The sequence below is a fragment of the Pleurodeles waltl genome, chromosome 3_1 (genome assembly GCF_031143425.1).
Source record: "Pleurodeles waltl isolate 20211129_DDA chromosome 3_1, aPleWal1.hap1.20221129, whole genome shotgun sequence".
Taxonomy (NCBI): Eukaryota; Metazoa; Chordata; class Amphibia; order Caudata; family Salamandridae; genus Pleurodeles; species Pleurodeles waltl.
The window spans coordinates 314281283-314301241 of record NC_090440.1 but is presented as its reverse complement, the minus strand read 5'-3'; the positions used below and the strand labels follow the sequence as shown (position 1 = coordinate 314301241).

The following is a 19959-nucleotide window of genomic DNA, read 5'->3' as shown; positions in this document are numbered from 1 at the left end:
CTCAGAAAAATGACTACTTGTCAAGTCTCCAAACTAGTTGAAAAACTATTGAAACAGGTGCCCATTATAGCTGCACTGCTTTTATGTCAATTATGAAGAAACACCAACTTGATGCACAGAGCAATTGTTCTCATCCCTCGAAGTGAGAAAAAGAGGGGCTTGCCTTCATCTGTAATCAAATAATTTGACAGAAAAATAAATAACAAACCACCATGGCTAAAGTGGAGTTTCTATATGTTGGTATGAAAAGCATGGTCTGTTTGAGGGTCAAGCCTTTACCATAAAAGTTCCCAGTCTTCACAAGCTCCACAATCCAAACTGCTTGCCTTATTTAATTTTAACAGTAGCTTTCTAACCACATCAGTATTTGATCTGCTCTCGTCTCACTCTGACTATCGCCATTATACAAACATTCATTATGTACTGAGCCATCTTGCATCTGAGGTCTGGCATATAGATCACTGTATCACTTGTAAGGATTTCATCACACATTTAAACTGAATTGCATGTCAGATACATCATCTCTAGCATCTTTATAAAAGAACAAAAAGGGGGTGCCCAAAGGAGGGTGACCAGCAGTACCTGGTTCAAACCACTGGCATTATCTGGTTGCCAGAGACATTTATAGATCAAGAGCACAGTAACATCCATATTCAGCCTATCAAAAGGTGTCTCCAGCACTGCCTGTGATACCAGGGCAGTCTTTATTAAGCTGTTCAGCTAGCCAAGCTTTTGGTAGTCCACACAGGATCACCAAACCTCTTTCCTCCTATGTGACCAGGTAACATTACATTTAAAATGCCTTCACCACTTTAGACTCTGCATTCTTTTTCGGACTGCACCAAAAACCATTCTTCAAGTACAGTTTAAACAACTAAGCATCATTGACCTCTGTTTGGGTTGCCTGTGGCCATCACTCTTCAAAAGTGAAACCTGCGTCCAGCGTCTTTTCAGAGTTCTGCTTGGGTATTGGTCTTTCTGATGCTGACATTTCAGCCAGTTCAGGCAATCAATCCAGCTCAGGAATTGGAGCCATATGTTCTAGTTCATGTTCCTCACTACATGAAATAGGAATCTTTAATTCTACTGGAATACCTCTCCTGCCTATAAATTCCATGTTCATAATCATTGGACTTGTCTAAATAAAGGTCTAGGCCAACAGGGTCCCGGACACCTCTTCAAAATGATCCAAGTGTGTATGTATGGCTGCATGAGGCATTTATATAGCAGGAACCTAGGCAAAAAGCAGTTGAGCTCTGTACAGGTGAAAGATAAAGTCAATGAGTGAGACTCAGTCCACAAGCCAGGTAACTGGGTGTGGACCCAGTACATAGTGATGTAGTGTTCCTGAAAGAGGCAAGTCGGCAAACTGTTTACCAAATTGGAGCAGCGTGGGGAGGTATGGCTGGATATCAGGCTGGTATTTCAGATACTGGGTGCATAGATGGAAAAGGCCTCCTACAGTTTTATGGTGTCCTGGTGTGCTGAAAGTAAGCCATTCAGCGGAAGGAATACAACTACTACATGTTAGAGAATGCTTCATTTCTGAATGCAGCAATGCCTTTTCAATCTAGTATTACCTCAGCTATGCAGTCACACCTTTGCATAACCTTGTGAAATCCTGTCCTGACTGCATACCCCAATGAACAAACAGCTGAGGCTTAACAAACCGGCCACCAGTTGCATCTGTGCAGAGCGCAGTGGCAAGGGCACACCAGACATTATACACTTTAATAGCTAGATGATGTAATGCTGATTTCAGTGGCCATGTCAGGCCTATGTTGCTACACATAATAGTGAGGCGTTTTTAGTGTGACGTCTGTGGTGGTGTTCTGTTGTTATCAGTCTGACAGAGGTCCAATCACTTTATGCATTTTCCACAATCACACATTTTATGCAAGAAAAATGCAAAAAATAAAATTGGTGGTCTATAATTTGTATACACAAAGGAAGCAGTTAATGATAGACTAAAAGAAGGAAAATTCAAAGTATGTCACATTCCTTTCAGTTACAAGTGCTTTCCAGCCGAGTTTTGGGGGAGCAACTATTTTTCATGGAGTTATTCTGGCTGTTTGTTAAGATACAAACGGCTCATTATGTTTTCTTTGGTCTTCTGTTTTCACCCAGTTGAATTGTTGTACATTTCTTGCTATCAACATTGGTTTCTGGTTTCAGCCATGTTGTGAAATGTAAAAGAAAATGTTATATATTGTCAGCAGGCTTCATTTCCTTAACCCAAGAAGACTTTACACTACCTATTTGCAAAAGGGTCGCTGTTGTTTATAAATGTACAAAGCTCATCGTGCATAGAAGCTGTTCAACCAGGGTATGTTTTGCACATTCAATATGGTGACTTTAAGCTTGACTATCTTGGTATTTCAACTGGATTTATTGATTTGCATTTAGTATTTGCATGCTAAACGTCTGTGGTTCAGGAGGCCCAGGTGTTTTCTATGTCAAATAACTTGTCACTCCTATGATATTGAGACTTCAGGTCTCATTTACAGCTTGGAAGGAGTAGAACACACTGGCTGAAATTCCTCCACCTTACAGGTAGTGTTAAAATTCATTTGGTGGTTTCTACTCCATATTTAAAATTTCCTTCATAAATTGGAGTATTTTCAGTTCTCTCTAACTCTAAATGAGTCCCTTATCCTCTTCTCAGGTGTCATGAATGAGGTCAGCGCTTGCAACAGCCAGAGAGATGTCAATATATTAAATTGTAGAATGGTGGGCACTCTGTGGTCTTTACTTGTAGATGATGATGTACATGTATCCAAAAACACAGTGCATAACTGTAATCTATTTACTGCTGAGAGAGAATTAAGCTTGCTGGTTCAAGATGGAAATAAGAGTTTGTGGGGTTTGACCAGAGAGAAATGGTGCTTCTACAAATATGTAATAAATACAATACTATGAGTTATTTAGTTTTTTCATTGAGAATATTTGAGAACCACTGCACCTAAAGTGGCAGATTGGTGGCCTTGAAACTTGAAAAGAAGACAGTGTTCTGTGGTCAGGATTTTGCTGGCAAGTGCACTTAATGATAGAATTATCTGCAAGGTGAGATAGTCATCCTCAGTTAAGGTCTCAAGCTAATTGTCTTTTTCTTAAATTGTGTTTCCTGTTGCATTTTATTGGATTAATGTTATTGTAAAGTGAAAACATCTCAGAATAGGTTGGTCCTGTCAGTCTTTCCAGCTATGGTCATGTCATTCTAGGGTAGCTTTGGCACCTTGTGCCTATCCTCTTGCGGTCCAAGAAATGTCTGTATTCCAACTTCTGAAGATGGTAGACAACTTCCTATCACTCTATTTTTCCAAAACAGCCACATGAAGCTCCTACATCCAAGACCACATCCCAGCATTTCTTGAGGAAGCAAACACTGCCACTATCTCCAACAGGACTCCAGCACATGTCAATCCAATATTCTTCCAAATGGCCAGCTGTTTATCCACAAAGAAACCACTCTCTGTAGCCTGTTCTATCCTTGTGGCTACAAGAGGCCCGCCAAAGTGCCTTCAACCACACTTCCACAGGGGTAAATTGAAACAGTACACTCCCTTAGTCCTTCTTCACTTTTTTCAGTACTTCTCTAAAGCACAGATGCAAAGAGAAGCATGTTCCACTCAATACTTTTCCTGACAGACCTGCAGTGAGCAAACAAACATTCTGTTGTTCTTCTTGTATCACCCAAGCTAAGCTATATTCATGGGATGGTGGTGGGAAAGTTTACAAGAATGGATACTCCCAATCTAATCCTTACCTAATTTGCTGCATGGCCCACCTCCCTGAGTATTTGTGAGGCAATGAGGAGCCACTGACGGCCCTGAGGACCGCCACCCCCAGGGTCCTGGGGTGTCCCACCCCGGGACATAGCTGTTTGCTGTGCCTGGCTGCAGCTTTTACAGCTGCAGCCAAGTCACAGCAAACATAATTCCGCTTTCTGACAGTGGAACCTGTCAAACGGGTCCTGCTGTTAGAAAGATGATTTATCATCTGTCTTCCCTGTACGCAGATATGCATGAAGAGAACACAGATGAAATCACTGGTCCAGCAAGCAGATTGCTAATATTAAAAGCTGCTCCTTGCTTGCTGGAGCAATGCCGGCACATACAGGAAGCGGGAGCTGGCTGGGACAGCGGGAGAGGCCTTGAGGCTCCCCCTGCAGTCCCAGATAGCATGTAAAGGGTGAAAAAATTAAAAAAATAAAATAGGCAGGGACCGAATGAGAGGCCTTGAGGCTTCTCTCTTGGTCCCAGATAGCCTGTAAAGGGCAAGAACAAAATAACACTGAGAGCTGAGGGTTTGACTTCCCTACCTTAATTTTTTTCAACTGCAAATGTTTAAGGCTCATACTGAAAGGTGATCTTACTCTTTTTAATTTAATTGACAAATAAATGTTTCTTTTCAATTTGTGCCTAAATATAGAAATATCTCATTCTAAATATATCATCCATATAAGCCTAAAAAACTCTCCTCTTTCACTCTCTCTCTTTTAATCTATTTCTCCCACTCACACACCCACTCAGACCTTTACGCACCCAGTCACAGACCTGATCAGATACTCACACACCCACTCACATACCCACTCAGAACCTTGTACGCCACTCAGAGCCTCCGTCAGACCTTCAGACACCCACTCACATTCCCACTTAGACACTCACGCTCCACTCACAGTCTCACTCAGACTCTCACACCCATTCACAGACCCACTGACACCCTCATGCAACCACTCACAGATCTGCACAGACACTGACACACCCACTAAGACACTGATACATGCATATTCACACCCAGACAGTCTCACAGCCACTCTCACCCCCAGATACACCCTCTTACACCTATTCTGACACCCAGAGAGATAGGCTGCAGCCAACTCCCGCCGACATGGCCAAAGGCCGTGTGCAGAGCAGGTCTTGGGTGGTTAGGGGGGTGGCCGCAGGCACTGGCTGCAGGCCAGGCCTACGGGCAACCCCTGCTGTGCTCATGCCCTAAGGTACCTATAACTCGTATTGCCGCCATGCACTGCTAATTACACCACAAATTACTGCACTCATGACATCTTTGATAACATCATTGATAATAGCAATGTAATATTTGCAGTAACATTTGTGATGAAAAAATTGTGCTTGGTGGTGGCGCGAGTTAGTTATCTTAGGGCATGAGTTATAGTTACTTGAAATAACTAACTATAACAGGTGAATTTCTATGGTTTTGTACGTTTAATATGTGAGTATGTGAGCCTAACTATAACATCCATGTAACCTTTGGTTTTTTAAGTGAATATATATATATGTATATATATATATATATATATAAAAATGTGCATGTACATATATATATATATATATATATATATATATACATATATGTATATATATATATATGTGTGTGTGTGTGTATTCAGCAAATGGCTACGTTAAGCTGTAATTAGGTGTGATGTATCACAATTTATCATAACATTGATTTTAAATTGCCACAGTGAGTACCTGAGAAATCACCAAGAAAAAAGGTAACACCAAGCATTAGGGTGGGTGTTTTCAATACCTTTCATTTCCTGAGTTTTATCTTGAAGCTTTGATTCCAGCTGTTTTTTCTGTTCAAGCAGTTCTGTAGTTTGCTTTTGAAGTTTTCCTACTTTCTAAATTTAAGCAATGTAAACAGAAGTTATAAAGACATACAAATAGAACACATTTCAGACTTAAATGTAGCAAACTATACATTACTTAGAATATCACTTCTCCTATTTGGAAATGAACCTTGTTCAGCCAAAGATTATGATCCTAAACACTTAAAACATTAAATGAAAAGGTCTTACCACAGACAAACTTAAAGAGTTTTGTTTTTTAAAAGAAATGGTCACCATCATAATCAGAAAGATGCGAACTGAATAATTGACATGTTTTGTCAGGTTATCATCATTTAAATATTCAATAAGGCCTGAAATACCGAACAGAAATATAAATGCTTAGCAAGGTATTGTTTGAATGTAGCCAACATAGAGGCTTTAATCTTCCAAACAGGTGATTAAGTGAATGTCATGAAATTAAAATAAGTAGGTTTTACACTATTAACTATAGTTTGCAATGAAGATGTCTAATCACAGTTAATGGTGTTGCCTATATTTTGTCTCCAGAAATACTTAATTGGAAAGAAACAATTATCTCATCGCAGAAGGAACACACAATGATGATTTTTTTTTGGTTATGCTTCTAATAATAATAAAAAGGTGTGTATTGTGTTATTCTGGTATGTTAATTTGTCCAAGTGCCCAAACAGCATACAAAAATGTTAATTGACAGCGAGAGATCTTAAAGTGAAAGGCTATTGATACTTAGGTTTATGTTCTTCTTAAGCAATGCAGTGAGTTAATTTGTTGTGTTTTCGTAAAAAACTGTGGGCTCTCAACCTGGTGTAATATCTTTCTAATTTCTGGTTTAATAAGAAAAGAGCACCCAGCGAAAACTGCTTACAAACATTGGGTCAATATTTAAGATAGATTATTTTAGATAAATCTGCAGAATCTAGAATCTGAAATGTAAAAATGGGTTATACAATTCAAGAACACGCATAGACAGAGCATAATACCAAATAAATAAAATGTACACCCATAAAAGTTTCATTTCAGGACCAACCAAAGGCACTGGGAAGGAGAGGGGAAACTGTTAGAATATAAATTGAAGCAAATTGAAAATCACAAAAACTTTCTACAACATGACATCAAAATTACACAAGGTTCTTAAATTAATTGAGATGTTAAAATCTGGAAATCTCCAGGCCCTGGTAGGCTTAACTCAGATTGTCTATTAGTTATTCTATTTTTAAAGTTGGCCATTTCCCCAATGTAATGCAATAATGCTATACTACTTTACTAGACAAAGGAAGGACGCCAAGGAAGCATTATTTGGTAGACCTACACTATTAATTATTCTAGCTACTACAATATCATCTAAGACCTACACTAAGAGAATAAACAAAGTCATTTTGCAATTACATTGTGAGGATCAAACTGACTTTCTCAAAGAGTGAGTAGTAATAACATTAGACAGCTGAGAAAGATACTGAACTTTACAAGGTTATTATTGAGTTGTGCTTCTGGGATTGGATGCTGAGAAAGCAATCAAGGGATTCAAATGAACATACACATTTATACACATGGAAGGGTTATTTTTGTTTTTTAGGGATAAAGTTATTGGTTAGTCAAAAGCTTTCTATAAAGGGCCTGAAGCATGATTCAGTTCAAACTGACTTATCTCAGCAGGTCTTTATAGAGATACTAAACAAGGATGTCCACCATCTTTCTATTTGATTTAGAATTGAAGGCACTTGCTATTTCCAATAGATTTAGTAGTACCATGACAGGGATAAGAATATGGTATGGAAGTCCTAATTACACGCTAATGAAAATCTATTAAACAATGTCTACACCCCAGAAAACAATAATAACATTACTGAGATAACTAGACACTTTAAGATTGTTCTCAGGTTCTCAAATAAATTGGTCTAAATCTATGTTGATGACCATCAGAAAAAGGTGTTTAGAAGGTTTACCAAATTGACTCACACAGTAGGGAACTATAAAAATAAATGTTCTTGGAAAGGTTATAAAATACAAAGGGGGTAAGATTAACATAGCAAATTACTTTAGCCATACATTAAAAATTTAAATCTTACCTAACAATGGTATACTTTGCAACATATTTGTACAGTACGTAATACCACTATTTACATGCAACTCAACACTCTGATGACATTATACAGATGCAGAACTGACTGGCACATTACAATCCTGACACACCTAACAGGAATGAGAGTGAAAATAAGTGATTAAAAGGTTTTCCCTTTGTCATGTTTCATTTTAAAGAATGGTGCACAAAGCAATTTTTGAATCTTGAATGAAGAAAGCTTACTAAATCATTGTTTCAGACTGGTTATGAATAGTATGCCCATGACTACTTAAAATTACTGAAAGCACTGATCCAGCACAATCCCAACATAATTATAGAGAACACCCCAAAGCAGAGGGAAACAAAGTGATCTTGCACAAAGTAACAAGTTTGATAAAAAAGTTAGTTATATGTTAAGAACTGGTAAGTAAGTATGGTCTATACAAAGTGGAGCTGTGAACTATTTAATATTCAAACCAAATCCCAGGACTGTGAAAGAGGCTATATAATGCAGAAACACATTTTATACAGAGAGCAATAGGTCTGGGTGTGAACTGTATAACCGACAAAGTTACAAGCTTCACAATTTGTCAATCTTCAGTCAATTACAGTTTAAATTTACTTTAGAAAACACACTTGATGGGAAATTTAATTTATTCGGTTCTATTTCTGAACACCACTTAAATGATAATCTGTGTCGACCTAAGAATTGAGATAATGTCACAAAATTATGTTATAGCGTCATGGACCTCATAAAAATGATGAGAGTTGGTCTGGAAGAAGAAAATAACTGCAGGAGACACAAGCGCGTGTTTGGTATGGCTTGTCAATACTGAATGGTAAAAGGAGGTGCAATCCAGGAAAAAGCTGGTTCTAGGAACGGGCATGATGCTGTCAACAAGGGTTTTTTTTCTATAATATTTCCAAATGGCACTATCAGGGTAATATTTGCTGAATGATGCTGTCTAAAAATATAATTTTGAGAAGCTGGAAGTCTTCATTCAAACCATTATTGGAAAAGGTGTGTATGGAAAAGAACAGCTTGCAACAAGTAGAAAGGATAATGCTGAAGCTAAGAGTTTAAGTTGGTTTATTTATTTTGGTGTGGAAAGAATCTTAGTGCAAATGTCCAGAAAGTACACTGTACATTTTTCACAGGCGCCTTAAGTATCTAGCCTTTCCTGTACTCTTATGTGTTATGTGTGGCCTGATGGACAACTTTCACTTTCAATATAGGCAAGGCTCATTATTTACAAGGAATTAATGTACTGTTATTTAGATGGGTCACAAATGGTTAAAATGGTTAGGTGGGTCAAATGAGTATAAAGTATTCAAAAGTAACAATTATATTTATTTATTTTTATTTGTGGTTTATCATTTTAATAATGATAATATTACATATAAGACAATATGTGAATATTGTCAATCCTGTGTAAATGAGATGTACACCTTCTAGGCTTAAAAAAACTCAAATAAAAAAGTGTTAGCTGGGGCTAAAGCAAGATGATTTTTTCTCATGAGTACTCTGAAACCATATCATGCCAGTTACTCACAAGATTTATGTGCGCTGGAGAATCCTTGATTAGCTTTTGCAAGCAGGTGATTCAACACTACTGAGGGAACGGTATGTTAAAAAGCACTTAAGAAGTATTGGAAATTAAAGTGATCCTCCTGACAACTCTTTCTTTTAGATCGCTTGTCGAAATAAAGAAAATAGTCTTAAACTGAAAAAGAATGTTTGAAGCCCATCAGAGAATCATAATGTATCCTAAAGGTTCACCTGAGCAAACTTTATTGGATTGTACTTGCACAAAACATCTCCAAGGTAATAAATGATTCTCCAGATGTGCTGTAGTGCATCTCTTAATGACTTAGGAAATGCTTGCCTTGTGTTTAGGCACCTTGCATCTCCTACAGCAAGCTGCTCAAGAGAACAAAGTTCTACATCTCTGGATAAAAAGCCTGGGATTTTTTACATATTGAAGACGGCCCCTGAATGATAAAACAGAGGTGAAGATGAGAATGTTAGTTCAGAATGTATTTTTTTGTTTCACTTATCGACTCAAAGTTACTAATTGGCTTAAGGAGATTTAACCACAGCCCCTCCAGTGATTGCATCATTACATGAGGTCAACTGGCTTTGCAAGATCTAAACATGGCAGTAAAAACAACTACACTTTACACTAAATTCATGATGCAACAGGTAATCCAATACTCCTTTAACTGTGATACATGATTACTTTTGCAAAGCAGACAGTGAACACTGTGAGGGTACAAGGCAGGGGGGCCCTGCACTGCCCATGCCAAGTGCATGGGCAGTGAAGGGGCCACCCTGTGGCCCCCTGCACCTGTTCGCCAGCCTTTTCATGGCGGCATTACTGCCATGAAAAGGCTGGTGGAGAATGAGGTCATAATCCCTAAGGCAGCGCTGCCCTGGCGGATTAGGATCTCTGCCACCTCCAGATCGCTGGGATCCTAGATTCTGGCAGAGCTGGCAGTTCCCTAGCGGTCTGACCACCAGGGTTTTAATGTGGCGGTCAGACCACCTCATTGGTGGCGGTCCAGACCGCCACTGCGAGTGCGGCAGTCTATAGACTGTCACACTTGTAATGACCGCCTTAGTCTGCACACTAAAGACAAGCCATCAATGCAAGTGGCCCAATAAATTTTCATTTGAGCAGTAACAAAGCTGGTTACCCACTGTTTTGATGTAATAAAGGCCTTCCAGGTGAGGAAGACAGGCCTTTATGAGAGCTTGGCAGCAGCAGCTCTGCTTCTTTTCTTTGACTGAAAGCAGAAAGCACTGCTGCAGGAGGGAGAAGGAAGGCAATGAAGGTGGTGGGGGTTGTTAAAGATGGCAGATACATTTTTTTTTAACAGATGCCATGTTATGTATGGCCCCCACACACCTGCTCTACCTCTGCTTAGCAGATGAAGGCAGAGGCATATGATTTTGGGGGCCATATATAACATAAAACTATAGATGGGTAAAAAGTAAATTACGAGGATGTTTTTCACCTCAGGGTTCTGAGTGATATCATACGCTTCTCTGTGAAAAATTACCAGTAATTCTGTTATCCATCTATAATTCTAGGTTATTCCCAATTTAGGAGAAAACATTAATAGGTGATAATAATAACACCCAATAAATTCTGAACGCAGCGTTGTCAGTTTTTAGAAGGTGTGATAATCACCACACCTAACACGGGGCCAATCATAACGAGCACTGGTATATTTACCCCAAAATACTACGTCAACTGGTTAAGCTTACGTTTTATTTGTTGATATCAACCTCTAATATGATGATAGTTCTGAGGAATTTAGATGGCTTGCCAGTATGTCTTATCTTTTCTAACTATACAGACCTGTAGAGGAGTACTAGTTAATCAACAGGGGATGTATGTGGAGTGTTCGTCATTACTGGCACAGTGAGAAAATGCGCTACAACCAGTCAATTCAGATTCAAGGGAATAAGTTTAGTTGCTCTGGGTCTGAAAAAAATACACAAATGAATAATAACCTGTTCGGCTTCTTCCTTGTCTTTTTTTCCTTTAACTTCCAGTGCATTTTTCTGTGACGCTGTTTTTTTAAGTTCTGCTTCCAGCCTGTGGAGTTTGTCGACATCCTTGGAGTGTGCTGACGCAAGAGTGGTGAGCCGCTCTAATAACCCATGGTTTTCTTTACCCTGAAATATAAAACAAAATTTATTTTTAATAGGATAATTGTGACAGTTATATAATGAAACATAAAAAGAGGAATGCACGGCTTTTGTTAGAAGCTTATCAGAGAGGCGTGGCTTCAAGAAGTAAGGGTCTAGGCATGCTGTGTGCTAAATAATAAATAAGGAAAAGTGGCAGTCATTTCAGTGATTCACATATTAAATACAACACCGCTAAGCTGTATTTTTTTTGTTAGAAACAGCATCCTAGACAACAAATAAACAGATTTGATTTTAAGGATTTCGTTGACTGTGTGGATGACTCCCAGGTACAAGCACGAGCATTAACCGATAAACCTTGCATGAATTTTTATTGTGTTGTAATTCACGCGCTACAATAATTCATGTGGCATATTCTAAAAAACAGTAAAAACGAGTAAACAATACTATGCCGCAGTTGTCAACACGAATATTAAACTCTCTACAGTAAGATTATTCGCCTGGGTCGGGGCGTTATGTATTCTTGGCGTATCTACCATACAAATGGCAAAGGAACTAGCCAAAAGAAACTGATGAGAGGATGCTTAAATTACTCTTCGTCGTCTTTTTTTGCTCACTATGGTTTACTACAGCCGGCAACCAATCAAACCCATATCAGTCTTGATCCAGCTTCAGCAGGGATAGTCGAGTCTAAAATGTTAGGCCATGTCCCCTCTGAATGGGAACAGAAGCAACCTCAGACCAGTTTCAGCCATTCTATGCATTATCAGGGAGGAGCAGCTTGAATTCTAGTCACAATGAAGTAGGAAAACGCATCACGGAGAAAAAAGGTATTGTAGTCTTTTAATTTATTTAGTAAACCTTCGTACATTATCCAATTCCACCCAAGAGCTCACTTATTGAGTCAGTCCATTCCTAATTAACTGTATTTTGATATGGTGATTTTATGCATCATCAAATTGCCTCATGACATTGAGGTTAACAAGGTTCCTGATCAACCCAACCAGTGGGCATATTCATTAAGTATAAAATATAGGGGCACAGTGTGCCCATAACAACATCACTTTTTTGAATTCATCAGTGTGCTTGCCTTCTTTCAAACAGCATTCATTAACCAACTGCATTTGGCTGTTCTCTACCACACTATTCTAAATACTGGGGCTTATTTACAAACTATATAGGGGAGAAACCTCCTCCTCTCTTATCTTTTCTGTGGGGAGATCTCTGCCAGGGTGGCAGAGATGTTCACACTTTTAAGCTTATGTTTTAGCAGTGAATGTGGAAGGGACAAGGAAAAGTGACTAGAAAATAGGAACATTTACTACAAAATGGGAGGGGTTTAAGGAATCACAGGCTACTACAAACATTTACCCACATTGCAATTCACAAACTACACTTCTACAGTTACTACAGCCCTAAATTCAACATAACAGTAGTAACCGTCGCCCAGGCCAGCAGTGGAGTAATGGCAAGCCTCAAACATGAACACTAACAAGTAGTGCAAAACCCTACTATTGAAAATAATAGAGGCAGGGGCTTTAAATAGCACATAAGGAATAACGCTGAATAAATAAAAAAGTGTTTAGACTAAAATAGATATATATTTTGTTTAATGTCAAGAAGAATATATATGTGTGTGTGTGTGTGTGTGTGTACCTCTATATAAATATATCTGATGTTAAAATGTAATAAACAATATCAAAATTAAATTCAACTTTTAAACTTTTGTTACTAAATTAAAGAAAGAATTTCAAATAATTTTACACAACTTTAAACAAATGTAATATATATTAAATAAGAGTTGAAATGTTACTATAGGTTTTAAAAATTACACATTAACAAAGATTAGCCAGAAATTAATAAATATATTTTAATATTTTATTCGATGAGCTATGTGCTGTGCATTTTCTAGGTTTATATAAAATATTTTAAATTATTCAAAATGTATATTTTATAATACAATATTTATCATACTCCAAGTTCTCCAGACAGAATCTCCAAGTTCAAAGGAAGTTACTGGTAATAACTTTACGCTCATAAATCCTGGTGCAGGAGGCTCTCCAGGAGGTAGAGACACGCAAGTGTACATTTAGGTTTAAATCTACACTTGGAAATGGTAAATATCAAAAGGTTGGTTACACAGCGGTGCACTTGTAGATCAACACAAGTAAAATTACATATACCTTTGTGAATCAAGGACCATATCCTTAATCTCTTTTGACATGAAAGCTAAGAAAACACTGGTCAGGAAGAGTTAAAGGAAAAAGTCAACCCTTGGCGTGGTTTCCCCTGTCTTTTTGGCTTCTAACCTCCTGTGTTGAACTCTGATTTTGTTGGCGTTAGGACTCTGTGCACTTTACCACTGCTGACCAGTGCTAAAGTGCAAGTGCTCTCTGTCTAAATTGTATTAGTGATAGGTTTATCCATGATTGGCATATTTGATTTACTAGTAAGTCCCTAGTGAAGTGCACCAGAGGTGTCCAGGGCCTGTAAATCAAATGCTACTAGTGGGCCTGCAGCACTGATAGTGCCACCCACATGAGCAGCCCAGTAAACATGTCTTAAACCTGTCCCTGCAGTGTCTGAGTGGGCAGTTTGGAAATGCCATTTTGACCTGGCAAGGGTACCCACATGCCAGGCCCAAACCTTCCCTTTTACTACATGCAAGTCACCCCCTAAGGTAGGTCCAATACAGCTCCATGGACAGGGTGCAGTGTATTTAGAAGGTAGAACATGTACGGGTGTGTTTTACATGCCCTGATAGTGAACTACTGCTACATTCAGTTTTCACTATTCCAAGGCCCTTCTCTCCGATAGGTAAACATGGGGATTGCCTTGAAATATCATTTAAATGTAATTTGCCTTTGGGAGCAGATAAAGATTTGGAGTTTGGGGTCTCTGAACTCACAATTTTAAAATACATCTTTTGGTGAAGTTTGTTTTAGATTGTAAGTTTGAAAATGCCACTTTTACAAAGTGTGCATTTTCTTGCTTAACCATTCTGTGCCTCTGCCTACCTGTGGAATACACGTCTGGGTCAGAATGGCAGTTGGGCTGTTTGTGAAGTTAATCTAGACAGTCACACAAAGGGAGCTGAGGTGTGCTCTGCATATCCTGATGGGTCTTCCTGGGCTAGAGTGGTGGGAGGAGCTGACACTTGCACCTGGATAGAACTGTGCTAGGCCCTTATATAAAGCAGTCTCCTACCCTCTGGAGTGTGTCTGGGGCCAGGGAAAGGAAAGGCAGGGCCATGTGCACTACAAAGACTTTCCTTTGAAGTTTCCCTACTTCAAAGGAAAAAATTTGTATAAGTATTGGACCACTGGCCCCACAACTTTAGAACACTTCTGGACTGAGGACATTCTGCATTCTACTGGCCTACTGCTTGCTGCTTCTGTCCTGGGAATGAAAGGACTGGACTTTGCCTTATACATCCTTTTTTCCAAGATTCTCGAAGGGCTTGAACTGAGCTTGCCTCCTGTTAAGAAGTCTTAGGGACAGCAAAGACTTCACCTGTCAGTGCCTGGGCTCTTTTGCTGAGAGTCCTGCCATGCCAAGTGGTCTCTTCGGAGTGAGTTCTGGTGTAACTAAAAAGAAACCTAGTGCATCGACTCCAGAGCAACTTCAGAACTGGTGCCGCTGTCTGACTACATGCTGCTGCCTGCACCAGGAGCCGTGGTCCTTGCTGAGTGGAATGAGTGCGACTGACACCACAGGCCCAACTCCACTGCAGTGCCTCCAAAATTCCTGCTACAGCATGAGTCCTGAGTGCTGTGTCCCTGACGTCTGGAACACCTGACTCAAACTCAGCCGCAGCATCTATGGCCCTGTGGTGTGATTGCGACCCTGCAAAGTCGACGCCCCGCGTCTTGACCTGCTGGATTCATCGACCTCAGTGGACTGTAAGAAACCAACACCTCACCACAGACACCACAACTGTAAGGAACCAATGCTTCACCACCCCTGCCTTGCAGTAAGGAACTGATGCCTCACTTCCCCGGTAGCAGTGCAGAACCAACACCATACCGGCTGCACCAATGCCTCACCTCCCCGACTCCATGCAGCAGCTTTGTTTCATCATTTTCAAAAGGTACTGTGCCTGGGGTCTGTGCAACTCCATGACCGACCCACACTCCCTTGCGAGTGGCGTCGGACTACTGGGAACAACCCTGTTAATGAAGTTGTGATAGCCGCAGTGGAAGCTATTGTGTTTCTAAGCTCCTTTTGGATATTTAACCATTACAAATTCTTATCTTGGCTTGTATATGTTGGATTTATGTCGTTCTGGTCTTGGTTTACTCAGATAAATATTGGCTATTTTTTAAACTGGTGTGGAGTATTTTTGTGGCATTTTCACTGTGTTACTGTGTGTGTGTACAAATACTTCACACACTGCCTCTGAGAGAAGCATGGCTGTTTCATTCCAAGCTACCAAGGGGGGAGCAGGGTTTATCCTAGCTGGATGGCTCCCTTGCCATGACTAAATCTAGGGTCCTTACTTGGACAGGATGAAAACCTCTGCCAACTAGAGACCCCATTTCTAACAGAAACAACCAGAAAGAGAAACAGAGTTATTGACAAAATAATCAGGTTTAATTTTCAGGTGGAAAAACATACATTTTATTAGAAACACTAATGCTAATGGAAAATCAGTAGACAGTCTGTCAATGTGCAGAATAAGAATTTTACTAAACACACTAGCAGAAGAAAAAGTAAAAAGAATGATACCATCTAAGAAAGGAATTTGAAATCAATTTTGGGCATCCCCTCAAATGAAGAAAATTATGAATAACAAAATTAAGGTGCAGAAGATTGCCCATCTGGATGGATTTTTCTTTTGAGATGCTCAAGGACTGCAGAAATTCATAATACTATTAAATAAATAGGAAGAGGCTGTAACAGATGAATATCAACCACAACAGAAGAACTGTAAAGACCGGTTGGGAAACTTTTGGCCTGGTGCCCTTCAGCAGACCACTGCTTTGGCGGTCTAGCGGTCCCACCACCAAAGTCGTAATCAGGCCCTTAATCTGTTTTTGTTTTACACCAAATAACCCTTCCAGTGAGATAAGGTCCAAAGGTTAAGCCAGCAAGGGTCCTTCAAAGTTGATTGTGCTATCATTCAATTGAAGCTGTTTGTTCTGGTGCCAACAACTCCAAGTAGGAGGAAGCTTGATTTTTCAATCACCTTTGTAGTTTTGGCACTTGCTCAAACCCAAAGATTTCCCTAAGACTCAGTCACTTTTTTGATTCACATAAGTCACAATGGGGAAAGACTATAAACAGTGGCTGGGGAGGGTCCCAAGAGGTAGCTATTAGAATGGCAAAAAGCTCTGAATAGGACTAGTTGGTTTTGTTGCCCTTCAAAGTTGTGCTCTGCCTAGGAAGTCTCAGCATAATACTGGAAACGTTATCATCATCATTCCAGCAACTCTCAGGTTAAACTTCTAATCACCAGGTCTGTCTCCTACCAGGGATCCTGAAACCTCTAGTTCTCATTTATTAGCTGGAACTTCTGGCAGCCAGGAGTCCTACTATTTGAGACCTTCTAACAAGTGACAGGAGCCCAATCACTTGGAAAGCAGAGAGACACTGGTCATCAACAGAAGTCAGGAGTTTTCTTTTCTCCAACTTATGGGCAGAAACTTCCTCTTTAAAAATGTTTTCTTTCTTAGTCCAATGGTCTGAGGAGGTGGAGGTGCCAGTTTTATTCTGTGCACCATCTACTGATTGCAGATTGCCCTGCATTCAGTACTGATACATTCTCTTAGTATCGTCAACTCGTTTCCAACAAGTTTAGCTTCCACCATCATCCACGTGGAAGAGCTTACACCCTGATACTGATCACTCCTACATGACAATAGGATGTCTTCCACTCTCTCAGCACCAGGACTAGTTTTCTCTCCTGTTTGACTTGAAGCCAGAAAGTCTATGGTGGGGCTGGGAATGAATGGCACCAGTTCCCGCCTGCCCCATTTGGCATCTCCAAGTTAAAGGAAGACCTGTGAAAGTTGTCCTTTGTTATGCTAACTGTTCTGCTTCTACCTCTCTCCCATTTGGCTAATCCCTGCTCAGGTATCACTTGCTGACAACACCCTTTTCATCATGAGTCCAGGAATCGAGTCGCTATCATCAGTGAACAGGGTTGTTAGCAAGATGGCCAATAATGTAGGACAGGGAGGCAAACTGTTTTCTAAATTGATTTTGTCTTAGGCAGCATAAAGTACACACTTACACTAAAGTGTACTTTTACCATTGAATTAGATGTTTGAAAGTAAAAAAAGTATTTTTTATCGTCACTTTATCATTTACCCCGGCTAAGCATGTTCCTGAATAATACAGCTCTACCTACACGGAAAAAAAAAGGTTTAGGAGACCACCCTAATGAAAGCCCAGGACCTGAACAGGCCAAGAGTGTCACAGGACCATTGCATCCTAGATTCCATTTTTTTAGTTTTTATCTTCCCATCTACTCCATTAATAAAAGGACACTTTGGGAGTGGATGAGGATTTTTTATATAATTGTTACATTTCACTTCAAACACTGATATCAAAAGAGCTCCCTGAAATATGATTGCGCCTTCCCTGACTTTTTGCGGTCAGGGTGAACCCAATGATAAAGCATGCCACTATTAGGGTTACTTATAGAAAAGATGTCTTCCCCTTTTTCCCACCTTCTAGTGAAGTAGTATTAGGGTATGATACGTAACAACTCTGACTTTTAGGGCCTCATTACTAGTTTGGCGGTCTCAGGACCACAACTTTGGCAGTGGGAGTCGTACCACCAATAGGGTGGTGGAGAAGACTGCCAAATTATGACCATGGCGGGATTCTCAACAGAATACAGCCAAAGCACCGCCGGCACTGCCATTGCAGTCAGACTGCAATGGACAACGGAAGGCACCTGGAGGCCTGCGGATACCCTATTACCACCGAACAGATTACGAGGCAGCACACACCAGCGTTTCTGCTGCGGTTGCACCACCATGGAAACCTATGCGGAAACGAACTGCATAAAAGAAGACACTCACCTTCATGAAGCCATATGCGCCCTGAGCTGCCATGGAACCAGAACTACATGTCATCCCCGCTGCTCCTGCTCACACAAAGACAAGCGAATCTTCGCAGACGAGGACAACAGCAACTGTCACTACACACACTTACCTGTAACTGTTGTATATTGTCAGTGTATTTACACACACACAATACACCATTGGGCAGGGGGTGCGAGGTTGACAACCACACATACTATACACTAACACGCACACTCACATCCAGCCACACACACAACCTGACATACACAGTACACACACTACAGCAAACAAGCACACATACGTCAAAAACACACACTTATACACAGAAACACAGCACCGACCTAGTAACACACAATTGCACACAATAACACACAACACCACAACACGTCACATACCATATCATCATCAATACGTTGGCCAGCATTCCCTACAGACACTATCCAGGGACATCACGCATAGTACACAACCTACAACTGACAGGAAACGAAAACACACACAACCACACATCCATACAACTGACCAATTGACAAACACATCACACACAGTACATCATAACTATCATACCATACAGGGAGTGCAGAATTATTAGGCAAATGAGTATTTTGACCACATCATCCTCTTTATGCATGTTGTCTTACTCCAAGCTGTATAGGCTCGAAAGCCTACTACCAATTAAGCATATTAGGTGATGTGCATCTCTGTAATGAGAAGGGGTGTGGTCTAATGACATCAACACCCTATATCAGGTGTGCATAATTATTAGGCAACTTCCTTTTCTTTGGCAAAATGGGTCAAAAGAAGGACTTGACAGGCTCAGAAAAGTCAAAAATAGTGAGATATCTTGCAGAGGGATGCAGCACTCTTAAAATTGCAAAGCTTCTGAAGCGTGATCATCGAACAATCAAGCGTTTCATTCAAAATAGTCAACAGGGTCGCAAGAAGCGTGTGGAAAAACCAAGGCGCAAAATAACTGCCCATGAACTGAGAAAAGTCAAGCGTGCAGCTGCCACGATGCCACTTGCCACCAGTTTGGCCATATTTCAGAGCTGCAACATCACTGGAGTGCCCAAAAGCACAAGGTGTGCAATACTCAGAGACATGGCCAAGGTAAGAAAGGCTGAAAGACGACCACCACTGAACAAGACACACAAGCTGAAACGTCAAGACTGGGCCAAGAAATATCTCAAGACTGATTTTTCGAAGGTTTTATGGACTGATGAAATGAGAGTGAGTCTTGATGGGCCAGATGGATGGGCCCGTGGCTGGATTGGTAAAGGGCAGAGAGCTCCAGTCCGACTCAGACGCCAGCAAGGTGGAGGTGGAGTACTGGTTTGGGCTGGTATCATCAAAGATGAGCTTGTGGGGCCTTTTCGGGTTGAGGATGGAGTCAAGCTCAACTCCCAGTCCTACTGCCAGTTCCTGGAAGACACCTTCTTCAAGCAGTGGTACAGGAAGAAGTCTGCATCCTTCAAGAAAAACATGATTTTCATGCAGGACAATGCTCCATCACACGCGTCCAAGTACTCCACAGCGTGGCTGGCAAGAAAGGGTATAAAAGAAGGAAATCTAATGACATGGCCTCCTTGTTCACCTGATC

General features: G+C 40.3%; 1 protein-coding gene across 1 annotated transcript in view; it reads right to left on the bottom strand.

Moving 5' to 3' along the window:
* The window catches only part of MYO5C (myosin VC), a 717152-nt gene that overhangs the window by 305181 nt on the left and 392012 nt on the right, over window positions 1-19959 (bottom strand). Inside the window, exons 22-23 of the mRNA XM_069222459.1 lie at window positions 11191-11355; window positions 5551-5644 (exon numbers count right to left, since the gene is read on the bottom strand). Of these exons, the coding sequence (XP_069078560.1) occupies window positions 5551-5644; window positions 11191-11355 (259 nt within the window). The remainder of the gene's footprint in view (window positions 1-5550; window positions 5645-11190; window positions 11356-19959) is intronic.